This window comes from Bufo gargarizans, chromosome 4, assembly GCF_014858855.1.
Source record: "Bufo gargarizans isolate SCDJY-AF-19 chromosome 4, ASM1485885v1, whole genome shotgun sequence".
Taxonomy (NCBI): domain Eukaryota; kingdom Metazoa; phylum Chordata; class Amphibia; order Anura; family Bufonidae; genus Bufo; species Bufo gargarizans.
This window is the reverse complement of record NC_058083.1, coordinates 354,122,296-354,149,297: the sequence shown is the minus strand read 5'-3', so window position 1 is coordinate 354,149,297 and position 27,002 is coordinate 354,122,296. Positions and strand designations below refer to the sequence as shown.

At 43.7% G+C, this 27,002-nt stretch overlaps 1 protein-coding gene across 3 annotated transcripts in view; it reads right to left on the bottom strand.

Moving 5' to 3' along the window:
- PDE10A (phosphodiesterase 10A) overlaps positions 1–27,002 on the bottom strand; it is a 333,722-nt gene that overhangs the window by 57,018 nt on the left and 249,702 nt on the right. For all 3 annotated transcript variants that reach the window (XM_044292077.1, XM_044292079.1, XM_044292078.1), the window contains exons 16-17: positions 20,029–20,179; positions 16,622–16,777 (exon numbers count right to left, since the gene is read on the bottom strand). In XM_044292077.1, coding sequence (XP_044148012.1) covers positions 16,622–16,777; positions 20,029–20,179 — 307 coding nt within the window. The remainder of the gene's footprint in view (positions 1–16,621; positions 16,778–20,028; positions 20,180–27,002) is intronic.

Genomic DNA, 27,002 nt, shown 5'->3' with positions numbered 1-27,002 from the left:
GTATCTCCGTACTCAGGAGAAGTTGGGGAATGTGTTTTGGGGTGTCATTTTACATATACCCATGCTGGGTGAGAGAAATATCTTGGCAAAAGACAACTTTTCCCATTTTTTTATACAAAGTTGGCATTTGACCAAGATATTTTTCTCACCCAGCATGGGTATATGTAAAATGACACCCCAAAACACATTCCCCAACTTCTCCTGAGTACGGCGATACCAGATGTGTCACACTTTTTTGCTGCCAAGGTGGGCAAAGGGGCACATATTCCAAAGTGCACCTTTCGGATTTTGCAGGGCATTTTTTACACATTTTGATTGCAAAGTTCTTCTCACACATTTGGGCCCCTAAATTGCCAGGGCAGTATAACTACGCCACAAGTGACCCCATTTTGGAAAGAAGACACCCCAAGGTATTCCGTGAGGGGCATGGCGAGTTCCTAGAATTTTTTATTTTTTGTCGCAAGTTAGTGGAATATGAGACTTTGTAAGGAAAAAAGATAAAAAATAAAAAATCATCATTTTCCGCTAACTTGTGACAAAAAATAAAAAATTCCAGGAACTCGCCATGCCCCTCACGGAATACCTTGGGGTGTCTTCTTTCCAAAATGGGGTCACTTGTGGCGTAGTTATACTGCCCTGGCAATTTAGGGGCCCAAATGTGTAAGAAGTACCTTGCAATCAAAATCTGTAAAAAATGGCCGGTGAAATCCGAAAGGTGCACTTTGCAATATGTGCCCCTTTGCCCACCTTGGAAGCAAAAAAGTGTCACACATGTGGTATCGCCGTACTCAGGAGAAGTTGGGGAATGTGTTTTGGGGTGTCATTTTACATATACCCATGCTGGGTGAGAGAAATATCTTGGCAAAAGACAACTTTTCCCATTTTTTTATACAAAGTTGTCTTTTGCCAAGATATTTCTCTCATCCAGCATGGGTATATGTAAAATGACACCCCAAAACACATTCCCCAACTTCTCCTGAGTACGGCGATACCACATGTGTGACACTTTTTTGCAGCCTAGATGCGCAAAGGGGCCCAAATTCCTTTTAGGAGGGCATTTTTAGACATTTGGATCCCAGACTTCTTCTCACACTTTCGGGCCCCTAAAAAGCCAGGGCAGTATAAATACCCCACATGTGACCCCACTTTGGAAAGAAGACACCCCAAGGTATTCAATGAGGGGCATGGCGAGTTCCTAGAATTTTTATTTTTTTTGCATAAGTTAGCGGATATTGATTTTTTTTTGTTTTTTTCCTCACAAAGTCTCACTTTCCGCTAACTTAGGACAAAAATTTCAATCTTTCATGGACTCAATATGCCCCTCACGGAATACCTTGGGGTGTCTTCTTTCCGAAATGGGGTCACATGTGGGGTATTTATACTGCCCTGGCTTTTTAGGGGCCCTAAAGCGTGAGAAGAAGTCTGGAATATAAATGTCTAAAAATGTTTACGCATTTGGATTCCGTGAGGGGTACGGTGCGTCCATGTGAGATTTTATTTTTTGACACAAGTTAGTGGAATATGAGACTTTGTAAGAAAAAACAAAAACAAACAAAAAATTTCCGCTAACTTGTGCCAAAAAAAATGTCTGAATGGAGCCTTACCAGGGGGGGTGATCAATGACAGGGGGGTGATCACCCATATAGACTCCCTGATCACCCCCCTGTCATTGATCACCGCCCCTGTAAAGCTCCATTCAGACATCCGCATGATTTTTACGGATCCATGGATACATGGATCGGATCCACAGAACGCATGCGGACATCTGAATGGAGCCTTACAGGGGGGTTATCAATGACAGGGGGTGATCAGGGTAATCAGGGTGATCACCCCCCTGTCACTGACCACCCCCCCTGTAAGGCTCCATTCAGACATCCGCATGATTTTTTACGGATCCATGGATACATGTATCGGATCCACAGAACGCATGCGGACGTCTGAATGGAGCCTTACAGGGGGGTTATCAATGACAGGGGGTGATCAGGGTAATCAGGGTGATCACCCCCCTGTCATTGATCACCCCCCCTGTAAAGCTCCATTCAGACATCCGCATGATTTTTTACGGATCCATGGATACATGTATCGGATCCACAGAACGCATGCGGACGTCTGAATGGAGCCTTACAGGGGGGTTATCAATGACAGGGGGTGATCAGGGTAATCAGGGTGATCACCCCCCTGTCACTGACCACCCCCCCTGTAAGGCTCCATTCAGACATCCGCATGATTTTTTACGGATCCATGGATACATGGATCGGATCCACAGAACGCATGCGGACGTCTGAATGGAGCCTTACAGGGGGGTTATCAATGACAGGGGGTGATCAGGGTAATCAGGGTGATCACCCCCCTGTCATTGATCACCCCCCCTGTAAAGCTCCATTCAGACATCCGCATGATTTTTTACGGATCCATGGATACATGTATCGGATCCACAGAACGCATGCGGACGTCTGAATGGAGCCTTACAGGGGGGTTATCAATGACAGGGGGTGATCAGGGTAATCAGGGTGATCACCCCCCTGTCACTGATCACCCCCCCTGTAAGGCTCCATTCAGACATCCGCATGATTTTTTACGGATCCATGGATACATGGATCGGATCCACAAAACGCATGCGGACGTCTGAATGGAGCCTTACAGGGGGGTTATCAATGACAGGGGGTGATCAGGGTAATCAGGGTGATCACCCCCCTGTCACTGATCACCCCCCCTGTAAAGCTCCATTCAGACATCCGCATGATTTTTTACGGATCCATGGATACATGTATCGGATCCACAAAACGCATGCGGACGTCTGAATGGAGCCTTACAGGGGGGTTATCAATGACAGGGGGTGATCAGGGTAATCAGGGTGATCACCCCCCTGTCACTGATCACCCCCCCTGTAAAGCTCCATTCAGACATCCGCATGATTTTTTACGGATCCATGGATACATGTATCGGATCCACAAAACGCATGCGGACGTCTGAATGGAGCCTTACAGGGGGGTTATCAATGACAGGGGGTGATCAGGGTAATCAGGGTGATCACCCCCCTGTCACTGATCACCCCCCCTGTAAGGCTCCATTCAGACATCCGCATGTGTTTTGTGGATCCGATCCATGTATCCATGGATCCGTAAAAAATCATGCGGATGTCTGAATGGAGCCTTACAAGGGGGGTGATCAATGACAGGGGGTGATCAGGGAGTGTATATGGGTGATCACCCGCCTGTCATTGATCACCCCCCTGTCATTGATCACCTCCCTGTAAGGCTCCATTCAGACATCCGCATGATTTTTTACGGATCCATGGATCGGATCCACAAAACGCATGCTGACGTCTGAATGGAGCCTTACAGGGGGGTTATCAATGACAGGGGGTGATCAGGGTAATCAGGGTGATCACCCCCCTGTCACTGATCACCCCCCCTGTAAGGCTCCATTCAGACATCCGCATGATTTTTTACGGATCCATGGATACATGGATCGGATCCACAAAACGCATGCGGACGTCTGAATGGAGCCTTACAGGGGGGTTATCAATGACAGGGGGTGATCAGGGTAATCACCCCCCTGTCACTGATCACCCCCCCTGTAAGGCTCCATTCAGACATCCGCATGATTTTTTACGGATCCATGGATCGGATCCACAAAACGCATGCGGACGTCTGAATGGAGCCTTACAGGAGGGTTATCAATGACAGGGGGGTGATCAGGGAGTGTATATGGGTGATCACCCGCCTGTCATTGATCACCCCCTGTAAGGCTCCATTCAGACGTCCGCATGTGTTTTGCGGATCCGATCCATGTATCCATGGATCCGTAAAAATCATGCGGACGTCTGAATGGAGCCTTACAGGGAAGTGATCAATGACAGGGGGTGATCAGGGAGTGTATATGGGTGATCACCCGCCTTTCATTGATCACCCCCCTGTAAGGCTCCATTCAGACGTCCGTATGCTTTTTGCGGATCCGATCCATGTATCCGTGGATCCGTAAAAATCATACGGACGTCTGAACGGAGCCTGACAGGGGGGGTGATCAATGACAGGGCGGTGATCAATGACAGGGGGTGATCAGGGAGTGTATATGGGTGATCACCCGCCTGTCATTGATCACCCCCCTGTAAGGCTCCATTCAGACGTCCGTATGCTTTTTGCGGATCCGATCCATGTATCCGTGGATCCGTAAAAATCATGCGGACGTCTGAACGGAGCCTGACAGGGGGGGTGATCAATGACAGGGCGATGATCAATGACAGGGGGGTGATCAGGGAGTTTATATGGGGTGATCAGGGGTTTATAAGGGGTTAATAAGTGACGGGGGGGGGGGGGGTGTAGTGTAGTGTTTGGTGCGACTGTACTGACCTACCTGAGTCCTCTGGTGGTCGATCCTAACAAAAGGGACCACCAGAGGACCAGGTAGGAGGTATATTAGACGCTGTTATGAAAACAGCGTCTAATATACCTGTTAGGGGTTAAAAAATTCGGATCTCCAGCCTGCCAGCGAGCGATCGCCGCTGGCAGGCTGGAGATCCACTCGCTTACCTTCCGTTCCTGTGAGCGCGCGCGCCTGTGTGCGCGCGTTCACAGGAAATCTCGGCTCACGCGAGATGACGCCAATCGGCGTTAGCGTAGCCTGGGAGAGCCGCCGCGATGACGCCTTTCGGCGTTACAGTTGCGGCAAGCGGTTAAATTGGCTCAGATCTCACACAGGTATATCACACCAGGTGCACATAATTAGTAGATCGTTACTCTGCATGTTGAATGAGGCTTGCCCTATTTAAACCTCAGACATTTAGTTTGGTGTGCTCCTGACTGTTGAAGTGAGAGTGAGCACCATGGTGAGAGCAAAAGAGCTGTCAGAGGACTTCAGAAAAAAGATTGTAGCAGCCTATGAGTCTGGGAAGGGATTTAAAAAGATCTCAAAAGATTTTGAAATCAGCCATTCCACTGTCCGGAAGATAGTCTACAAGTGGAGGGCTTTCAAAACAACTGCCAACATGCCCAGGACTGGTCGCCCCAGCAAGTTCACCCCAAGAGCAGACCGCAAGATGCTAAAAGAGGTCTCCAAAAACCCTAAAGTGTCATCTCGAGAACTACAGCAGGCTCTGGCTACTGTTGATGTAGAAGTACATGCCTCTACAATCAGAAAGAGACTGTACAAGTTTAACTTGCATGGGAGGTGTGCAAGGAGGAAACCTTTGCTTTCCAAGAGAAACATCGAGGCCAGACTGACATTTGCCAGAGATAAAGTTGACAAAGACCAGGACTTCTGGAATAATGTTCTTTGGACAGATGAGTCCAAAATTGAATTATTTGGACACAACAGCAGAGGACATGTTTGGCGTAAACCAAACACAGCATTCCAAGAAAAGAACCTCATACCAACTGTGAAGCATGGAGGTGGAAGTGTCATGGTTTGGGGCTGCTTTGCTGCAGCAGGACCTGGTCAGCTCACCATCATAGAATCCACGATGAATTCTACTGTGTATCAGAAGGTGCTTGAAGAACATGTGAGACCATCAGTTAGAAAATTAAAGCTGAAGCGGAACTGGACCATGCAACATGACAATGACCCAAAACATACTAGTAAATCAACCAAAGATTGGCTGAAAAAGAAGAAATGGAGAGTCCTGGAATGGCCAAGTCAAAGTCCAGATTTGAATCCCATTGAGATGCTGTGGGGTGACTTGAAAAGGGCTGTACGTGCAAGAAACCCCTCAAACATCTCACAGCTGAAAAAGTTCTGCATTGAGGAGTGGGGTAAAATTTCCTCAGACCGATGTCGAAGACTGGTAGATGGCTACAAGAACCGTCTCACTGCAGTTATTTCAGCCAAAGGAGGTAACACTCGCTATTAGGGGCAAGGGTGTCCTATCTTTTTCCTCAGTTAGAATAGGCATTTTTGTAGAATGACATTTACAGAAGATCTTGAAAAGACTTTTCTTCAGTTTTCTTTGTTTAGTCGGATTACTTTAATCTCTCTGTATTGTTGAAACGGAGATGAAATAACCTTTTATTAAAAATGTTACAAAAAACCACATGCTTTCAAAGGGTGTCCTAATTTTTTCACATGACTGTATATACATGTACATACATATACACGTACATATAGCAACATACACACAAGGCCTCAGGTATGTTTATGTTGAGGGGTATATACTGGTGCATAAATGGGGGACTTTTATGGGAGTGGGAGGGAGATCGGTCCTGGAATTGAAACATTATAAACATAATTCATTATATATCCTGGGCCTTTATTGATTCCCAACCCTCCTGCTTATTGATAGTTATGACTATTACCTATCTCGGTAGATGTAGTATGGTTCCTGTTCCGTATATGTATTATTATTATTATCTTTACACTTGTCAAGTGGGTTCGAGTATTCTGGACACCCCGGGCCTAAATGAAACATCCAAAAGACAAAATCTCGTTTAGGCCGAGCGGACTAACTGTCTTTAACCTGTGAGTCCACTCAGTCTCTTTCTGTAATATTTTTCTGTTGAGGTCACCGTCTCTGGGAGATGGACGTATCACCTCTATGACACAAAATTTTAGTACCCTGGAGTCTCCATCGTGACAGATCTGGATGTGTCTAGCAATTGGGGTATCCCGTTGGTGTCTGATATCTCCCAAATGATCTCCAATCCTCCTCCTGAGTTCTCTTTTGGTCTTGCCCACGTACTGAAGATTACAAGTACATGTGCATAAGTATACCACCCCTGTGGTTTTGCAATTTGCAAAATCCCTGATGGTGTATGTTTAACATACACCATCAGGGACCAAAAGAGAACTCAGGAGGAGGATTGGAGATCATTTGGGAGATATCAGACACCAACGGGATACCCCAATTGCTAGACACATCCAGATCTGTCACGATGGAGACTCCAGGGTACTAAAATTTTGTGTCATAGAGGTGATACGTCCATCTCCCAGAGGCGGTGACCTCAACAGAAAAATATTACAGAAAGAGACTGAGTGGACTCACAGGTTAAAGACAGTTAGTCCGCTCGGCCTAAACGAGATTTTGTCTTTTGGATGTTTCATTTAGGCCCGGGGCGTCCAGAATACTCGAACCCACTTGACAAGTGTAAAGATAATAATAATAATAATGATACATATACGGAACAGGAACCATACTACATCTACCGAGATAGGTAATAGTCATAACTATCAATAAGCAGGAGGGTTGGGAATCAATAAAGGCCCAGGATATATCATGAATTATGTTTATAATGTTTCAATTCCAGGACTGATCTCCCTCCCACTCCCATAAAAGTCCCCCATTTATGCACCAGTATATACCCCTCAACATGTGTGTATGTTGCTATATGTACGTGTATATGTATGTACATGTATATATATAGATATATGTGTCTGTGTATACAGATGTATATGTGTATATCGAAAAAATAGACAACACTAAGAAATTGAATTGGACCGGGATGCAGAAAAACTGCGTGATATGGAATCAATATGACAGACCATATCATCTATATCTGGACCTTCTTTAATACTGCACATATACACAGATATAAATAAATATGTTTTGTTCACGACCGTGCATACTTGATGGAAGGAGTAAGATATATAGCTCTCCTGTCCAATCACCTTGACGCTTTAATATGACGTCAATGCGCTCCATAGTAACACGGACCATTATCCAGTGACGCCGATGCGTTCCACACTAAACGCGTGGCGTCATAGGCAAAAGGATCAGCTGACTGGACGCACGACGTGCACGTGATGCGTTCCACGGGGCTAGGTAAAACAATGCGCATGCGCAGAGTGACGTAGTTCCGTATCCGCCTCTAACCCAAATGGAACGCACGCCGGAAAAAGAGAAATGAGGAGAAAAAAGGGTACGTGAGCAATTAACACACTAATTAGACCTGATATAATGGTATATTTAAGGGGGCAGTTACAGACATCATTCTGGACTGCAATCTAGCTGGGACACCACCAAAAAAGCGATTGAGCTGACGGTTACCATACCATCCAAACTATCCATTTCACCCCTGATGAATCTGTTAGCATCACCTGGCAGAGGAAACGCGTCGGGAAATACCTTTGAAAGAAGGGAAATACTTTTGAAAGAAACATCTTAACAGGCCAGCATTAGGAGACAGCAACAGGGCCAGAACAACAGGGACAGCCACAGAGAAGTGGGGTCGCCCCGCAGGGGGTGATTCTCCCGCATTTAGGCGGGAGACCTCTCCGCTTTTAGGCAGGAGAACAATAGTCTATCAGGGACATCCTCCTACCTGTCTGAAGCGACTCAGCAACTGAACTTTACCTGGAACCATATTTGTTTCAGCAGGCAACGGTAACCACCACAGACCCCCTTGATCACGCAAGCAGCCGGAATATCTTGATCACACCTGGCCCACGCAACAAACCGTGAGTGGGGATCATAATAAATGGTCAAACCATTGTATTATATTTATGCGATAGGACTACGTATGTGTATGCATAAACTGATGTGCTACATACATATACGGAGTACCTAGTAATTTACGTCTGAGCAAAGTTATGTATGTTTTCTTCTCCATGCAGTCATCATTACTATTACTGTGGGACATATTTTATATATATTATCTGATAAAAGCTAAGTTTTAAAGTAGGATAACAAATCAGTGATATGGATTAATACGCCAGCAGCAGCATATTCACTGAGGCTGGCATCTACAGCAGGGGCTTGGCTGTCAGAAACATCCGGGCCCCTGCCACTGATCGGGCAGGCGCAGCTCAAGCACCCGCCTGATCAGCACACTGTACCTGTACGGAGCTGGGAATCAAGTCACGTCCCACAGCGCCGTACAGGTACAGTGCTGGTATCCTATGGGATAAACCACTGACAGCGATAACATTGATTATTTTGTAACAATGACAACTGTCAATCTACGGGATACTAGACAGCAAGATACTAAGTACTAGGGATGAGCGAACCCGAACTGTATAGTTCGGGTTCGTACCGAATTTTGGGGTGTCTGTGACACGGACCTGAACCCGAACATTTTCGTAGAAGTCCGGGTTCGGTGTTCGTCGCTTTCTTGGCGCTTTTTGAAAGGCTGCAAAGCAGCCAATCAACAAGCGTCATACTACTTGCCCCAAGAGGCCGTCACAGCCATGCCTACTATTGGCATGGCTGTGATTGGCCAGTGCAGCATGTGATCCAGCCTCTATTTAAGCTGGAGTCACGTAGCGCCGCACGTCACTCTGCTCTGATCAGTGTAGGGAGAGGTTGCAGCTGCGACATTAGGGCAAGATTAGGCAGTGATTAACTCCTCCAAAAGACTTCATTCAGTGATCGATCTGCAGCTGTGGATCATTGAACTGCTGCTATTCAATTGCTCACTGTTTTTAGGCAGCCCAGAGGATTTTTCATTCACTTCTTTCTGGGGTGATCGGCGGCCATTTTGTGTCTTGTGGTGCGCCAGCACAAGCTGCCACCAAGTACATTTAACCCTCAATAGTGTGGTTATTTTTTGGCTATATCGTACATCAGGGTCAAGCTGTCACACCAAGTGCATTTAACCATCAATAGTGTGGTTATTTTCTGGCCATATACTACATCAGGGGCAAGCTGAGCCTGTCACAAAGTGCATTTAACCCCCAATAGTGTGGTTGTTATTTGGCTATATCCTACATCAGGGTCAAGCTGTCACACCAAGTGCATTTAACCATCAATAGTGTGGTTATTTTCTGGCCATATACTACATCAGGGGCAAGCTGAGCCTGTCACCAAGTGCATTTAACCCCCAATAGTGTGGTTGTTTTTTGGCTATATCCTATATCGGTCAAGCTGTCGCACCAAGTGCATTTAACCATCAATAGTGTGGTTATTTTTTGGCCATATACTACATCAGGGGCAAGCTGAGCCTGTCACCAAGTGCATTTAACCCTCAATAGTGTGGTTGTTTTTTGGCTATATCCTACATCAGGGTCAAGCTGTCACACCAAGTGCATTTAACCATCAAAAGTGTGGTTATTTTCTGGCCATATACTACATCAGGGGCAAGCTGAACCTGTCACCAAGTGCATTTAACCCCCAATAGTGTGGTTGTTTTTTGGCTATATCCTACATCAGGGTCAAGCTGTCACACCAAGTGCATTTAACCATCAATAGTGTGGTTATTTTTTGGCCATATACTACATCAGGGGCTTGGCTGTGCTTGCTATTTTATTGAGGGGTGAAATACAATTGCCAAAATAGCAGTACCCTAAATCTGGTGTTTCAACTGTGGCCAGCCAATTGTAATACTGTCTGCTGTCTGGCAAAGGATATATTTTTGTTCAGGGTTGAAATACAATTCCCAACTTAGCAATTTCCTAAATTAGTGGTTTCTGCTGTATCAGGGCTACTTTAAATCTAGTCATTAAAAGGGTATATAAGATTCAAGGTGCAGATAGGGTCATTCTCAATAACTTCACACACACGCTACTGTGCATATCCAAGTCAAATTCTGTCCGTAAATGTATACCTGTCACCCAGCGCCTAAATAATAGGCCTCAAATTTATAGTCAGCTAAATCTGTGGTTATTGCTGTGGCTGGGCAAGTTATTTAGTGTCCGTCAAAGCACAGTTTTTGTTCTGGGTTGAAATACAATTCCCAATTTAGCAATTCTCTAAATTAGTGGTTTCTGCTGTATCAGGCCTACTTTAAATCTATCCCTTAAAGGGTATATTAGATTCAAGGTGCTGATAGGGTCATTCTCAATAACTTCACACACACGCTACTGTGCATATCCAAGTCTAATTCTGTCTGTAAACGTATACCTGTCACCCAGCGCCTAAATAATAGGCCTCAAATTTATAGTCAGCTAAATCTGTGGTTACTGCTGTGCCTGTATTAGTGTAATACGGTACCTAAATAGAGAGCCAGATAGTGTTAGGTGTCTGTAAAAAAAGAAGGCCTGAATTTGAATTCAATACATTGGACCAAATAATATTTTTGTTGTTGTGGTGAACGATAACAATGAGCAAAACATCTAGTAAAGGACGCGGACATGGTCGTGGTGGTGTTAGTGAACCCTCTGGTGCTGGGAGAGGACGTGGCCGTTCTGCCACATCCACACGTCCTAGTGTACCAACTACCTCAGGTTTAAACACCTTAAAAACAAGGAAGTCACTCAGGCTCCCCCTGCTACCTCTTCTGCTGCTGCCGCCTCGGCCTCTTCCTCCGCCTCTGGAGGAATGTTGGCACCTGCCGCCCAGCAAACAGGGGATGTACCACCAACACCACCACCTCCGTCACCAAGCATCTCAACCATGTCACACGGCAGCGTTCAGCTCTCCATTACACAAACATTTGAGAGAAAGCGTAAATTCCCACCTAGCCACCCTCGATCCCTGGCCCTGAACGCCAGCATTTCTAAACTACTGGCCTATGAAATGCTGTCATTTAGGCTGGTGGACACAGACAGCTTTAAACAGCTCATGTCGCTTGCTGTCTCACAGTATGTTGTTCCCAGCCGGCACTACTTCTCCAAGAGAGCCGTGCCTTCCCTGCACAACCAAGTATCCGATAAAATCAAGTGTGCACTGCGCAACGCCATCTGTGGCAAGGTCCACCTAACCACAGATACGTGGACCAGTAAGCACGGCCAGGGACGCTATATCTCCCTAACTGCACACTGGGTAAATGTAGTGGTGGCTGGGCCCCAGGCGGAGAGCTGTTTGACGCACGTCCTTCCGCCGCCAAGGATCGTAGGGCAACATTCTTTGCCTCCTGTTGCCTCCTCCTCCTACTCGGCTTCCTCCTCCTCTTCTTCAACCTGCTCATCCAGTCAGCCACACACCTTCACCACCAACTTCAGCACAGCCCGGGGTAAACGTCAGCAGGCCATTCTGAAACTCATATGTTTGGGGGACAGGCCCCACACCGCACAGGAGTTGTGGCGGGGTATAGAACAACAGACTGACGAGTGGTTGCTGCCGGTGAGCCTCAAGCCCGGCCTGGTGGTGTGCGATAATGGGCGAAATCTCGTTGCAGCTCTCAGACTAGCCGGTTTGACGCACATCCCTTGCTTGGCGCATGTGCTGAATCATGGCGCATGTGCTGAAGTTCATTCACAACTACCCCGACATGTCAGAGCTGCTGCATAAAGTGCAGGCCATCTGTTCGCGCTTCCGGCGTTCACATCCTGTCGCTGCTCGCCTGTCTGCGCTACAGCGTAACTTCGGCCTTCCCGCTCACCGCCTCATATGCGACGTGCCCACCAGGTGGAACTCCACCTTGCACATGCTGGACAGACTGTGCAAGCAGCAGCAGGCCATAGTGGAGTTTCAGCTGCAGCACGCACGGGTCAGTCGCACTGCGGAACAGCACCACTTCACCACCAATGACTGGGCCTCAATGCGAGACCTGTGTGCCCTGTTGCGCTGTTTCGAGTACTCCACCAACATGGCCAGTGGCGATGACGCCGTTATCAGCTTTACAATACCACTTCTATGTCTCCTTGAGAAAACACTTAGGGCGATGATGGAAGAGGAGGTGGCCCAGGAGGAGGAAGAGGGGTCATTTTTAGCACTTTCAGGCCAGTCTCTTAGAAGTGACTCAGAGGGCGTTTTTTTGCAACAGCAGAGGCCAGGTACAAATGTGGCCAGCCAGGGCCCACTACTGGAGGACGAGGATGAGGAGGAGGGTGAGGATGAAGCATGGTCACAGCGGGGTGGCACCCAACGCAGCTCGGGCCCATCACTGGTGCGTGGCTGGGGGGAAACGCAGGACGATGGCGATACGCCTCCCACAGAGGACAGCTTGTCCTTACCTCTGGGCAGCCTGGCACACATGAGCGACTACATGCTGCAGTGCCTGCGCAACGACAGCAGAGTTGCCCACATAGGAAGATGCGCGAGTACAAGCGCACGTTGGTAGACGTGCTACTGAGAGCATTCCCAAATGTCACAGGGGAACAAGTGGAAGCCCAAGGCCAAGGCAGAGGAGGAGCAAGAGGTCGCCAAGGCAGCTGTGTCACGGCCAGCTCCTCTGAGGGCAGGGTTAGCATGGCAGAGATGTGGAAAAGTTTTGTCAACACGCCACAGCTAACTGCACCACCACCTGATACGCAACGTGTTAGCAGGAGGCAACATTTCACTAACATGGTGGAACAGTACGTGTGCACACCCCTCCACGTACTGACTGATGGTTCGGCCCCATTCAACTTCTGGGTCTCTAAATTGTCCACGTGGCCAGAGCTAGCTTTTTATGCCTTGAAGGTGCTGGCCTGCCCGGCAGCCAGCGTTTTGTCTGAACGTGTATTCAGCACAGCACAGGGGGGGCGTCATTACAGACAAACGCAGCCGCCTGTCTACAGCCAATGTGGACAAGCTGACGTTCATAAAATGAACCAGGCATGGATCCCACAGGACCTGTCCATCCCTTGTGCAGATTACAATTAACTACCTCCCCTTAACCATATATTATTGTATTCCAGGGCACTTCCTCATTCAATCCTATTTTTATTTTCATTTTACCATTATATTGCGGGGCAACCCAAAGTTGAATGAACCTCTCCTCTGTCTGGGTTCCGGGGCCTAAATATATGACAATGGACTGTTCCAATGTTGGGTGAAGTGAAGCATGATTCTCTGCTATGTCATGAAGACTGATTCTCAGCTGACATGAAGCCAGATTCTCTGTTACGGGACCTCTCTCCTCTGCCTGGGCCTAAATATCTGACAATAGACTGTTACAGTGGTGGGTGACGTGAAGCATGATTCTCTGCTATGACATGAAGACTGATTCTCTGCTGACATGAAGCCAGATTCTCTGTTACGGGACCTCTCTCCTCTGCCTGGGCCTAAATTTATGACAATAGACTGTTACAGTGGTGGGTGATGTGAAGCATGATTCTCTGCTATGACATGAAGACTGATTCTCTGCTGACATGAAGCCAGATTCTCTGTTACGGGACCTCTCTCCTCTGCCTGGGTGCCTGGGCCTAAATATCTGACAATGGACTGTTCCAGTGGTGGGTGACGTGAAGCATGATTCTCTGCTATGGCAAGAAGACTGATTCTCTGCTGACATGAAGCCAGATTCTCTGTTACGGGACCTCTCTCCTCTGCCTGGGTGCCGGGGCCTAAATATATGACAATGGACTGTTACAGTGGTGGGTGATGTGAAGCCAGATTCTCTGCTATTGGGACCTCTCTCCAATTGATATTGGTTAATTTTTATGTATTTCATTTTAATTAATTTCCCTATCCACATTTGTTTGCAGGGGATTTACCTACATGTTGCTGCCTTTTGCAGCCCTCTAGCCCTTTCCTGGGCTGTTTTACAGTTTTTTTAGTGCCGAAAAGTTCGGGTCCCCATTGACTTCAATGGGGTTGGGGTTCGGGACGAAGTTCGGGTCGGGTTCGGATCCCGAACCCGAACATTTCCGGGAAGTTCGGCTGAACTTCTCGAACCCGAATATCCAGGTGTTCGCTCAACTCTACTAAGTACCCCACTTTTCTAGCATAAATTAACAGTTTATGCGCATATACTGTCAGAGAATGCACCTAATTTATGAAGAGGCCTGTGCCTCACCATAAGTTAAGCGCATCTTTCGGCAGCGCAGAAAATACAAAGACCAGTGTACCACACTCCTGTTTTGATGAATCTCCCCCCTAGGTTCTTGAAGTTCATTTTTGTTATTACAGTTCCATTTATTCATCTTTTTTTCAATTTTTGATACTATTGTATCTGGGCAATTTTTTGTTCATATTCGGTGAGATACAGAGTGTGGGTGGCACCACCAGGGTGCACTCTGTATTGTTGGGATGTTTTCTTTTTCTCCAATAGTTTACAGTAATACTTATTTTTAAATAATTGTAATGTTGTTATGATTAGGCTAGATGACTGGTCATAGCACCTTCAAAGATGCAAACTTGTGGAACAGGTAGTACCTACTAAATAAGGCCTAAGGAACAACAACTAGTGAACCAGCAACAACGTCATGGGTGCCCAAGTCTACTTGATGTGCATGGGGAGCAAAGGCTAGACTTTATTTTTTTTTACTTCCAACACAATTTGCTGGCTATGACAGCTAGGTATCATTACATACAAATGGCATAAATTATAACTGTCTTTAGTAAAGGTGCCTCATGCGTTGCAATTTGCCAAGTTTGGAAATCCATAGATGCAAACTAGTCAGAGTGTCTTTTCCTCCAAAACTGACCATGTGAACATAAGAACTGGGCTATGGAGCATTGAAAGAAAGTAGCCCGGCATGATGAATCACATTTTCTTTTACATCATGTGGATGGTTGGGTGCAAGTATGTAGTTTACCTGGGGGAGAGATGGCACAAAAATGCCCATGCTCTTTGGAGGCGGTGTCAGGCTCTAGACAATGTAACCTTTGGTCCTCAAGATAGGTAATCAAGATCATATTAGTGGGAGTCAGACACCCAGCACCCCCACTGATCATCTGTTTTAGGCAGCTATTGGTATAACACTCTGTTGACTTAAGACTCTCTCCAATATGAAGTTACCAGCGCACTAATGGGAGCTGAGCTGTTATACTCCGACATAGCTATTACAAAGTGGATGGAGCAAGCAGCTGCCCAAAAAAGCTGATCAGTGGGGGTGCCTCAACTGACCTGAATATCTACATCCCAGATAATGCCTTGAAATATTCTGATTTAGAAGTTGTATTTATTAAAGGGTAATTCCGGTTATCCCCTACCCACATGATAGTGGAGAAAGATTACATCAGTCCTACTGCTGGAACCCCCACCTATCATCAGAGCCCAGGACCCATACCCCATGGAGCCCCTGAAAATGAGCTCATCTGATCCATTTATTTCTATGGGCGTCCTGTAAATAGCTGAATATAGAGCTTGGTTATCTCCGGATCTCCCATAGAAATGAATGGAGTGGATGAGCGCATGCCCAACTAGCTGCTCAGTTCATTTCTGAGGGGTCGTGTTCTCAACATTGGTGGGGGGTCCCAGCGGTAAGACTCCCACTGACTTAACAGTTAACCCGTATCCTGTGGATAGGGGATAACTTAATAAAATTGGAATACCCCCTTTAAAGGGCAATTTCACCTGAAGTTCATTTATACTAGTACACTGTTGCAATGAAAAATTTTCTCATGGTCCAAAATTCTTTTTATACATTTTTTAGGGGAAGCTACCCCTAAGAAATATAATAATTACAAATTAAGATAGAGCTAATCTCCTAAACACAATGGGAAGGATTTAAGTGCTTGGCAAGTACTGTAGTGTCAGCTCACATCTTCTAGTGTAGCAAATCTTTCCACAGTGTTAGGGGAACTGTTCTGCTTCACTTCAGTATGGTGGAAGGTCAAACTATTAAGTGATAAATGCCGCAGCTACCATTTTATTTTAGCTTCTAAGGTTGATATCTGGGAGGTTAAGCAGTTGCAGTGCATGTACCTCTTATAAAACACTTGTGTGGCATAGCTCTCGGCTACCTACTGTATATAAAATTAAAAAAAACTGTCATGTTAAAAACAGAATATTACATGGTTTTCAAGAGCTAATGCTGCAACAAGACTTCTATAATAATCACAAGCAATGCTATCTAAAAATAAATTTAAAAAAGCCAAGTCAAAGTAGTTTTACACCTTACTACTTTTACCTGACTCCCCAGAGGACACTTTCACTGTTCTTACCTGCAGAATAGACACAGTTTGGGAGAAGTGGTGTTGCTCCATTGTTGAGGTTGAATATAATGCTGCCAGGGGGTGATCAAATTTTTGTAAGTAGCTGTTTGTATACCCCCGGTGATCTAGGTCATGACATAAGCATGCTATTAAAAGCCCTTTCCTCTAGAATAAAAAACAAAACAAAAAGAATATTAAAGAAAATTGTGGAATTATTCTTTATTTTAACTCATCTATCTGCAAATTATGATGCAATTGTTTATTTGTATAGTGTGTACTTGAAAAATACAAGATAAAATACAAAAGAAAAAATATACTAATTCTCCCTGCACTCTACTAGAGGTTTCTAGCCACTCGTGTATCAATACAGCACATTTTAGAGAAATTGGAATTTATTAAAATAACAGTATCCTCACCAAATCTGAATTTGAGTCTATGTTCCTAAAAGGAAGATCTTTTAAAATTAAGCACATTTCAGAAATGGCCTGCTTGTCTTTAAAATGCATTAAATCCACTATCCTTGTATTACTATGATCATCATTACTGTATCTACAGGAATATAACAGATAACTATATTTGTGTTAACCATTGAAGGTTGAAGTGTTACCTCAGGCTGGATTTACAAAATAGTTCATGCCTTAGAAAATGAAGTTTAGAGGTGCACTTACTCACATGTTAGGGTTCTGCAATTAGTAACATATTGTAGCAGAAGCAATTTTATTTAGTTGGGGAAGCTATGAGTAATAACTTTTGCCCATATTTACTAAGTTCTCTGCACCAAAAAATCTGTCTAAAAAAATTGGCACAGCTAAGATTTTCACACTTTTCTCCAATATGCCTGACAAGGGGGCAGAGCCCAAGATGCACCATTTTGTGCCAAAATTCTGGCATAAATATCGGTCTCAAAGTATGTGAAGTGTGAATATGGAGTCTCTGATCCTTTGGAATTCATTGGGTCTGATAAAATTATCCAGATCTATGTATAAATGGAATATTTGTCTGCCATGTCTATTTCAGATCTTGACTATTTCTGTTAATATGAATAAAGAAACTGGTGTGAAAAATGTGTTGAAGGCTTTGTCCATTTTATCTGATAAGACTGGAGGACACTTGTACAAGGTATTGTTCCATTTATTTGATGACCTCTAAATGAACAAGGATTTGTCTGTAAATGTGTGTGTAAAGAGTGAAGCATTGCCTGCATAGTTTGTCTTGGGATTCTGATATATTGTGAATCTAAAGCGTGTAATACAACTGCCAATTTTTCAGCAGAGGTTTGTAACGAGCATTCGTATGAAAGCTTGTTAGCGATCATCTTGCAGTGTACCCGATGATTGAGCAAACGTTTGATCATCAAGCAATCCAAATCAATCCAAATTATCATTTGCAGGCAGAAGATCGTGGGATATAATCACAATCTGTTGCTGGTAAACCACCATACTGTGACCAAAGAAACCAACCAATAACCCCAAAAGGAATGAAGAGAACACTCATATAAAATATATGAAGTTTTTTTAATACATGAAATATACACAAAATGACATAAGGCACAAGGTCATGGGAGGACAGGATGCCCCGTGTGTCGGGGCAACAATCCCCACCCTCACATGCACCGTACTAACAGGGAAACAAACCAGAGAATCCAAGGATACTAAACCACTCACTGATGGGTCTAATGTATGTTACCCAAAAATGACATATGACTAGATACAAAATGTGCATAGTATCAACTGCTACCAGTACCGTGTTGCACTAGCTCATGAAGGTTGTAAAGGCCAGCCTCTACAGTGTACCTCTACAGCTCTGTCCAGACATCCGATGCTTCCACACATCATGGGTAATTAACATATTTCCTATGTTCACTGCTAGTGTCTATATGCATTAGTTATTTTTCTAGTATGTCTACCACTGCCGTGCCCTCGCTCTGTTTATATTTTACATTTGCGACCAGACCTTTTGTTTTCTAACCCACCCCTGCAGGCTGGCCATTACAACCTTCATGAGCTAGTGTAACACGGTACTGGTAGCAGTTGATACTATGCATATTTTGGATTTGCATCTAGTCATATGTCATTTTTGGGTAACATACATTAGACCCATCAGTGAGTGGTTTAGTATCCTTGGATTCTCTAATTTGTTTCCCTGTTAGTACGGTACATGTGAGGGTGGGGATTCTTGCCCCGACACACGGGGCGTCCCGTCCTCCCATGACCTTGTGCCTTATGTCATTTTGTGTATATTTCATGTATTAAAAAAACTTCATATATTTTATATGAGTGTTCTCTTCATTCCCTTTGGTGTTATTGGTTTGTTTCTTTGGTCACAGTATTGCAGGCTAGACCCCAGTGTATTGTATGTATTATATTGGAGTTTTCTTATTGGTTGGGCAAACCACTATACAGCAGGGAGATGAGTGATGGCATAGCGATCGCTCCTCCACATGCTGTGGAGAAAATCATTGCATGTAATAGCAGTGGTCTCCTCCGCTAGCAAGCAGGCAATATATTTCATTAGGAAGTGAAGTTCTTTGGTTAACACAGTATAAAAGCTAGACCTTTTCAGTTACAAAGTTTGAGTTCACCTATGAGGAGACATCTTTGCGAAGGAAAACTGGTGTTCTCAATCAAATATCTGACTGCTTTTGCTGAAACGGGCTTCTCAGCTGATAAGATGATGTTAACTCAATTGGTGATTTAAGTACCTTAATACTGGATGTATTAAGGAGGAGTCTAGATAAAGTGTGGTTTAATTATGTGTTGTTTTATATAACCCTTATTTGTTGTAAGTTAATTCTTTGCATTTACCTAATTTGCTAAAAAAGGACATACATTTGCCTGATCATCACTATTCCCTTAATAAATGTACTTCTTTATTTTACTATTCTAAAAGTGATGTGTGTAATCTCTCTTTAAAAGAGGATCTGAGCCTGAAATGGTGTATTGTTAGTAATTTGCCTGATTTGTTAGCAATACAGTATGCCAACCAATAATTGGTACAGAGTCAGAGAAAAGTGTCATTGCTTGCACCATATATAAAATCCAGCATGAGTCACGTTTATAAATTTAGTGCAGATCTAGACAGACTGTTCTATATTATGCCATTTTACATAGTAAATCTGGTCCATTGTGCACTCTCCCCTAGAAACGCCATATAGACTGATATTTCTAATCAAAATAATAGCTTCTAAAGTAGTAGTGAGTTTATTTTCTTTTTTCTTCCCTAGATGCAGAGTTGGCAATTCCCTAATAGTTGAGCTTGTGTAAAAAATAACTAAGGTACACTTTAATGTATGTTATACAGTACTTCAGGTTAACCATGCACAGTATTAAAAAGAACATTACAATAAGTGGATTGGGTTACAAATAATATAAAGTATGAGAAAGCATATGAAAGTTGTAATACAAATTATGTCCTACCTCCAAATCTGTGAATAAGTCTTTGTTATGTTGTAATATAGCATACATGCAATGTGACACGGTTACTGCATGCTTCCAATTATGATAGGGTACACGCCGATAGTTCTTTTTCACCGACATAGTGAAACGACACAACTTTTCAAGTTCAAAGCTTACAAGAAAAAAAAACAAAAACAAAAAAACACAGGAGTCAACACTAGTCTGGAAACATAAAAGTGGTACAATAGATCGATATATTCTATGATGGAGGGTCTGGCTGAAGAAAAAGCAAACAATTCAACACCACTCTGCAAACAGAAATAATAAAGTAAATACAATAGTGCCATACTCACTATAGAAAATATATTAATGCTACGCTCATAAATGTGAGACGTGAGACATTTTGTGCCTGTCCACCACCGATTGACCACTTTGTAGGACAGTAACCTACACTAAATATTACCTCCGCTGGTGCCATACTTGCCTCCATTAAATTCAGGGATAGTAGGATTTATATTTGCCTTAATAAAAATCTGCCTATGGGACAGAGACAACTCTACTACCCATAATCTACTAATCACTCTGTGAACCAAGGCGGATAAATTATGCCATTTAAATCTGTTAAATAAACTTTATTCATTACGTTAATGTTTAAAATGGGCATTTTTGTTCTTAATAATGCCACACTCAAGACTCCATAAAAAAAAAAAAAAAATGAATGTAAATATCTTCTAATGCAGTGGATCTCCCTAAAACAGATTATTGTCACGGCTGGGGATGGGAGAAACCCTCAGCCGGACGGTACCCGTAGATGTTTGGTCGCTGCTTGGCCAGGACTACAGGATCAGGGAGCAGGTCATCTCCTAAAGCCTCCCTAATCTGACCCTAACTCCTAGCGGCATGAGCCGACCTTAAAGGTAGGAGGACTCATGCTCTGGAACCTTGGGTCCCTACTAACCCTCCGCAGGTCCCTAACCTAGGAGCTGGGTAGACTACCTTTTCCTCCTGGACATGGAGGAACAGAAGCCTAGAATGGCCAAGCTGTAAATAAGGGGAATCCAATACAACTTATGGCAGTGGCAGGTACGTGGAAACAACAACCTCACCTACCTGCCACAGAGTAGGAACCCATGTAAAAGTGCTGTTTGTCCACAACAGAAATGACAACAGCACACACCATACATCACACGGGAAACCAGGAAACCATAAGGTGCAATAAACAAGCAACCACATACACATAAACATCACATCAAACAAGGTAACATTTTATGACCAGAAGGGTGGCCCCCACTGGCAGTTGGTAAATAACCAGGAGGATGTCTCCAGCAAGCATGGCTGAAGTACCCTCTCTGACTACTGCCTTCCACTGAGGCTTTATAGGGCCAAGTAGCCACACCCACAGTCAGACACACCCAGTGCACACACACACTAGGAGGGAAGTTAACCCTTCCAACACCAGGGAAGGTAAAACATCAACATAAAGGGGACGTGCACACAACACATAACACCCCCGTGCACACCGATAAAAAGCACACCTATAGGAGAGGTTGCCAGGTGCAACCGCATGCCTACTGCAGCAAGCTGCCTAGCACCGCTCAGGCTGCTCTGCTGCCACATACCCAATGTTGCCAGCGGCAACCACAGGTGAGGCAACATACAATAGCCCTCACCTGTGATTGACAACAACACCAAGACCGCAGGCAACTGCATGCGGCCACAAGAGTCACGACCAAGGGTCGTGACAATTATCTCCTGTAGGGGATTAGCTCTTTTCCAGGGATTGCAAACACACACTTCTTCACAGACACCAGGATTTAGGGGCCAAACTGTGCTTTATTGTGGTACACGGCATAAAGCACAAACACACAAAGCCAAAATAAAATACCTTGCCCGTCAGGGCCCTAGCTAAACACATAGGTTTCCCTGACTCACCTAAAGCGTAACACAGTTCACACCCGTGATGAGATGCAGCTTTCCCAGCCAAACCTCCAGCAGCCTCCAGGCTGCTCCCACACCAGTGTCTCTTGTGGGATAGTGGTCTCTCAGCCCTCCTGGCTCAGACCACACAGAGCCACTCCAGCCTTCTGTGTGCAAGTCCCCACCCTCTCACTCTGAGGATTCCTTTATCCCTAGGTGATTACTGCACCTGGTCTTTCTTCAGACCTGGTGATTCTGGGGAAGACACAGCAAATCCTGCCATATATCTCCCCTAACAACCATGAGGCCTGTCACTGCCTCACACTCCCTACAAGCAAGGTGGGTGGGCAAAGACTTTGCTAACACTTATTAAAAAGAGTGATTTAAACTACAGCTCCCTCCATGTGCAATATTTAGATGACACTATTTCAGCAAATTATTTAGCACTCACATTTTAGGAAATATCCCCAAACCCTAAAACAATTAGCTCTAGGGTCACTTTAAAGGGGTGTTTCCACCAGGACCACTTTAACCCCACTGCCAATGGTTCAACGGCACATCCTGCCATTTCCAACTGCTCTTATGATCATTCTTTTCTTTTGTCTCCCCAATCCATCTAATTTCTGAAAAATGGAGTGTCCAGAATAATTTTATAATTCTTTATTTGGGTACAGTATGTTTGTGCCAGCGATCACATTGCTAGGCAATAGCATCATTAGATGTTACCAATACAACCAGCCAGTTAGCAGCTTTTCTACTGAGGTTTAATGCTCAGCATGGAAATACTGTGTCTAAACGAAAAACTCCAATGAAATGTAGTTTATTTCTTTGTTGGGGTCTTCTTCCAGGTGCTGCATGGGGGAGGGTCCAGCCCTGGGCTGTATTTAAAGGGGTTCTGCACTTTCAATAAACTGATGATCTATCCTCTGGATAGATCATCAGCTTCTGATCGGCGGGGGTCCGACACCCGGGACCCCCCCCGATCAGCTGTTTGAGAAGGCAGCGGCGCTCCAGCAGCGCCGCGGCCTTCTCACTGTTTACTGCCGGGCCGCCCGCCCACTGACGTCACGACTAGTATCAACTAGCGTGGGCGGAGCTAAGCTCTGTTCACTTGAATGGAGCTTAGCCGCTCCCACTCTAGTTGATACAAGTCGTGACGTCAGTGGGCGGGCGGCCCGGCGGTAAACAGTGAGAAGGCCGCGGCGCTGCTGGAGCGCCGCTGCCTTCTCAAACAGCTGATCGGCGGGGTCCCGGGTGTCGGACCCCCGCCGATCAGAAGCTGATGATCTATCCAGAGGATAGATCATCAGTTAATTGAAAGTGCAGAACCCCTTTAATTAGACTATACTGGAATGAGTGGAAACCAGCACACAATAAGTAATAAGTAAGGCTGAAAAAAGACATCTGACCATCCAGTTCAGCCTGTTATCCTGCAAGTTGATCAAGAGGAAGGCAAAAATTCTGTAAGATAGAAGCCAATTTTCCTCATTTTAAAGGGAACCTGTCACCGGGATTTTGTGTATAGAGCTAAGGACATGGGTTGTTAGATGGCCACTAGCACATCCGCACATCCGCAATACCCAGTCCCCATAGCTCTGTGTGCTTTTATTGTGCAAAAAAAATTATATATGTATATTTTATACATATGAAAATTAACCTGAGATGAGTCCTGTCCCCGACTTATCTCAGGGACAGGACTTATCTCAGGTTAAACTACAGAATCAGCCCAATAAATATTGAGTTTTGTTTGGTTGTTAACCCTTGCTTTCTTACTGGAAAAAAATTGATTAAAATTGATTATTATTTTATAAGTTTTTATGTCTTATTATTTACAACGTTCATCTGACAGATTAGATCATGTGCTATTTTTATAGAGCAGGTTCTTACTGACGCAGGGATACCTAATATGTTTACTTTTTTAAAATTTATTTAGGTTTTACACAATAATATTTTTGAAACCCCAAAAATCATTTTAGTGTTTTTTTTTTTTTTTTGGGCGATTGTCTTAGGTAGGGGCTCATTATTTGCAGGGCGAGATGGCGGTTAGATTTGTACTATTTTGGGGGACAAATGCCTTTTTGATCGCTTGGTGTTGGACTTTTAAGTGATGCAAGGTGACAAAACAATGTTTTTTTTAGCACAGTTTTTTTTTTTTACAGTGTTCATATGAGGGGTTAGGTCATATGATATTTTTATAGAGCCGGTCGTTATGGACGTGGCGATATCTAATATGTATACTTTCTGTTATTTACGTTTTCACAATAATATCATTTTTGAAACAAAAAAAATCATATTTTAGTGTCTCCATAGTCTGAGTCATAGTTTTTTTCAGTTTTTGGGCGATTGTCTTAGGTAGGGTATCATTTTTGTGTGATGAGATGCCGGTTTGATTGGTATTTTTTTTAGGGTGCATACGCCTTTTTGATCGCTTGCTATTACACTTTTATTTTACACCTTTTTTTTTTTTTTTTTTAACGATGTTAACTTGAGAGGTTAGGTCATGTGGTACTTTTGTAGAGCAGGTTCTTACGGACGCGGCGATACCTAATGTCTACTTTTAATTTTTTTAACGTTTAACATAAAAAAGCATTTTTGAAACCCCAAAAAATCATGTTTTAGTCTGAGAGCCTTAGTTTTTTTTTTTTTTTTGGGTGATTGTCTTAGGTAGGGGCTAATTTTTTTCGGGATGAGGTGACGGTTAGATTGGTACTATTTTGGGGGGCATACATCTTTTTGATCGCTTGGTGTTGCACTTTTAGTGATGTAAGGTTAAAAAAAATTGTTTATTTAGCACAGTTTTTATTTTAAAAAAATTGGTGTTCATCTGAGGGGTTAGGTCATGTGATATGTTTATAGAGCTGGTCGATACGGACGCGGCGATACTTTATTTTTTTGGAAAAGGATGCTTTTTTTTTTATTTACTTGAAACTTTAAAAAGAAAAATTGTAAAACTTTATTTATTTTACTTTTTTACACTTTATTTTTTGTCCCACTCTGGGACTTCATCTTTTGGAATCTGATCCCCTTTACAATGCATTCCAATACTTTTGTATTGGAATGCATTGGCTGTATGAGTAATACAGCTTAAGGACTCGGACATCAGGGGGTACCTGTACGCTCTGTGTCCACAAGAGGTTAAGAGAAAAAAAAATCCCTGGATAAATGACCCTCCTTCAGAAATCTGGTAACCATAGCCTGTAATATTATTACTCTCCAGAAATACATCCAGGCCCCTCTTGAACGCTTTTAGTGAATTCACCATCACCACCTCCTCAGGTAGAGAGTTCCATAGTCTCACTGCTCTTACCGTAAAGAATTCTGTTCTATGTTTGTGTGGAAACCTTCTTTCTTCTAGACGCAGAGGATGTCCCCTTGTCAGAGTCCTGGGAATAAATATATCATGCGGGAGATCTCTGTACTGATCCCTGATATATTTATACATGGTTATTAGATCCCCCCTTAGTCGTCTTTTTTTCTAAAGTGAATAACCCTAATTTTGATAATCTTTCAGGGTACTGTACTCCACCCATTTCAGTTATTACTTTAGTTGCCCGCTTCTGAAACCTCTCCAAGCTCTGCTATGTTTGCCTTGTTCACAGGAGCCCAGCACTGTACACAGTACTCCATGTGTGGTCTGACTAGTGATTTGTGAATTGGCAGGACTATGTTCCCATCATGGGTATCTATGCCCCTTTTCATATACCCCATTATTCTATTGGCCTTGAAAGCAGCTGCTTGACACTGGTTTATACAGCTAGTCTGGCTGTCCATTAAAATTCCCAAGTCCTTTTCCATATCAGTGCTACCCAGTGTCTTACCATTTAGTATATACTAGTGACTTGCATTATTCCTTCCCATATGCATAACCTTACATTTATCAGTGTTAAACCTCATCTGCCACTTCTCTGCCCAAGCTTCAATCTATCCAGATCCATGTGTAGCAGTATACCGTCCTCTTTCGTGTTAATTATTTTACACAGTTTAGAATAATAGGCAAATATTGATATTTTACTGTGCAAGGCTTCTACAAGATCATCAATAAATATACTGAAGAGAATAGGGCCCAATACTGACCCCTGTGGTATCCCACTAGTGACAGTGACCCAATCTGAGTGTGTACCATTAATAACCACCCTCTGTTTTGTTTTCTTGTTACTTACATACATACATACATTTTCCCCCAGTCCAATAATTCTAAGTTTATATACTAACCTTTTAAGTGGTACAGTATGACATGCTTTGATAAGTCAAGATATATGACCACCCCTGTCCAATCTACAACTTACCTACTTCTAGAAACTCATGAAATTAGTTTGACAGGGGCGATTACGCAAGAAGCCGTGACAATATGGTGTTATATGCATATTTACATTGAGATACTTACAGCATAGCATCTCTTCAAACAGTTTACCCACAAAAGATATTAGACTTACTGGCCTATAGTTTTTTGGCTCTGTTTTTGACCCCTTTATGAATATTGGCACCACATTTGCTAAGCCCCAATCCTGTGGAACACTCCCTGTCATTATAGAGTCAGGAAATAAGGGTCTCTCTATGACATGACTTAATTATATAGGTGGGTGGATACCATGTGGACCAGGTGATTTGTCTATTTTAATATTTTTAAGACACGGCTGCACTTCCTCCTAGGTCAGACAGGCCAATTTTTTTTATTACTTAATTTTTATGCATTTACAAAACACATCCTAAAAAAATACACAAAAAACTAATTACATTTTTCAGTCTATTTTTTTTTTTTTTACCCAAGACCTCCCCCCACCCATCATCCCCCCCTTCCCCCGAGAGAAAGAGAGAGAATACATTTTTTTTAAATAAAAATATATTGTTATTCAACCATTGGTTCCAAAGTTTGGAGAACCAATCCTTTATTCCCCTATTATAATATATTATCCTCTCTGTTTTCATCAGATTATCCAACAATCTCCTCCAGTCTATCACAGAAGGTGGGTCTTTTTCAATACATTTTTCTAAAAATTAGAATTCTTGCTTGAAACAACAGTTTTGATTTTAGAGACCCGCAAATGTATTGTACCACCTAATATGCAGGCCACTGGATC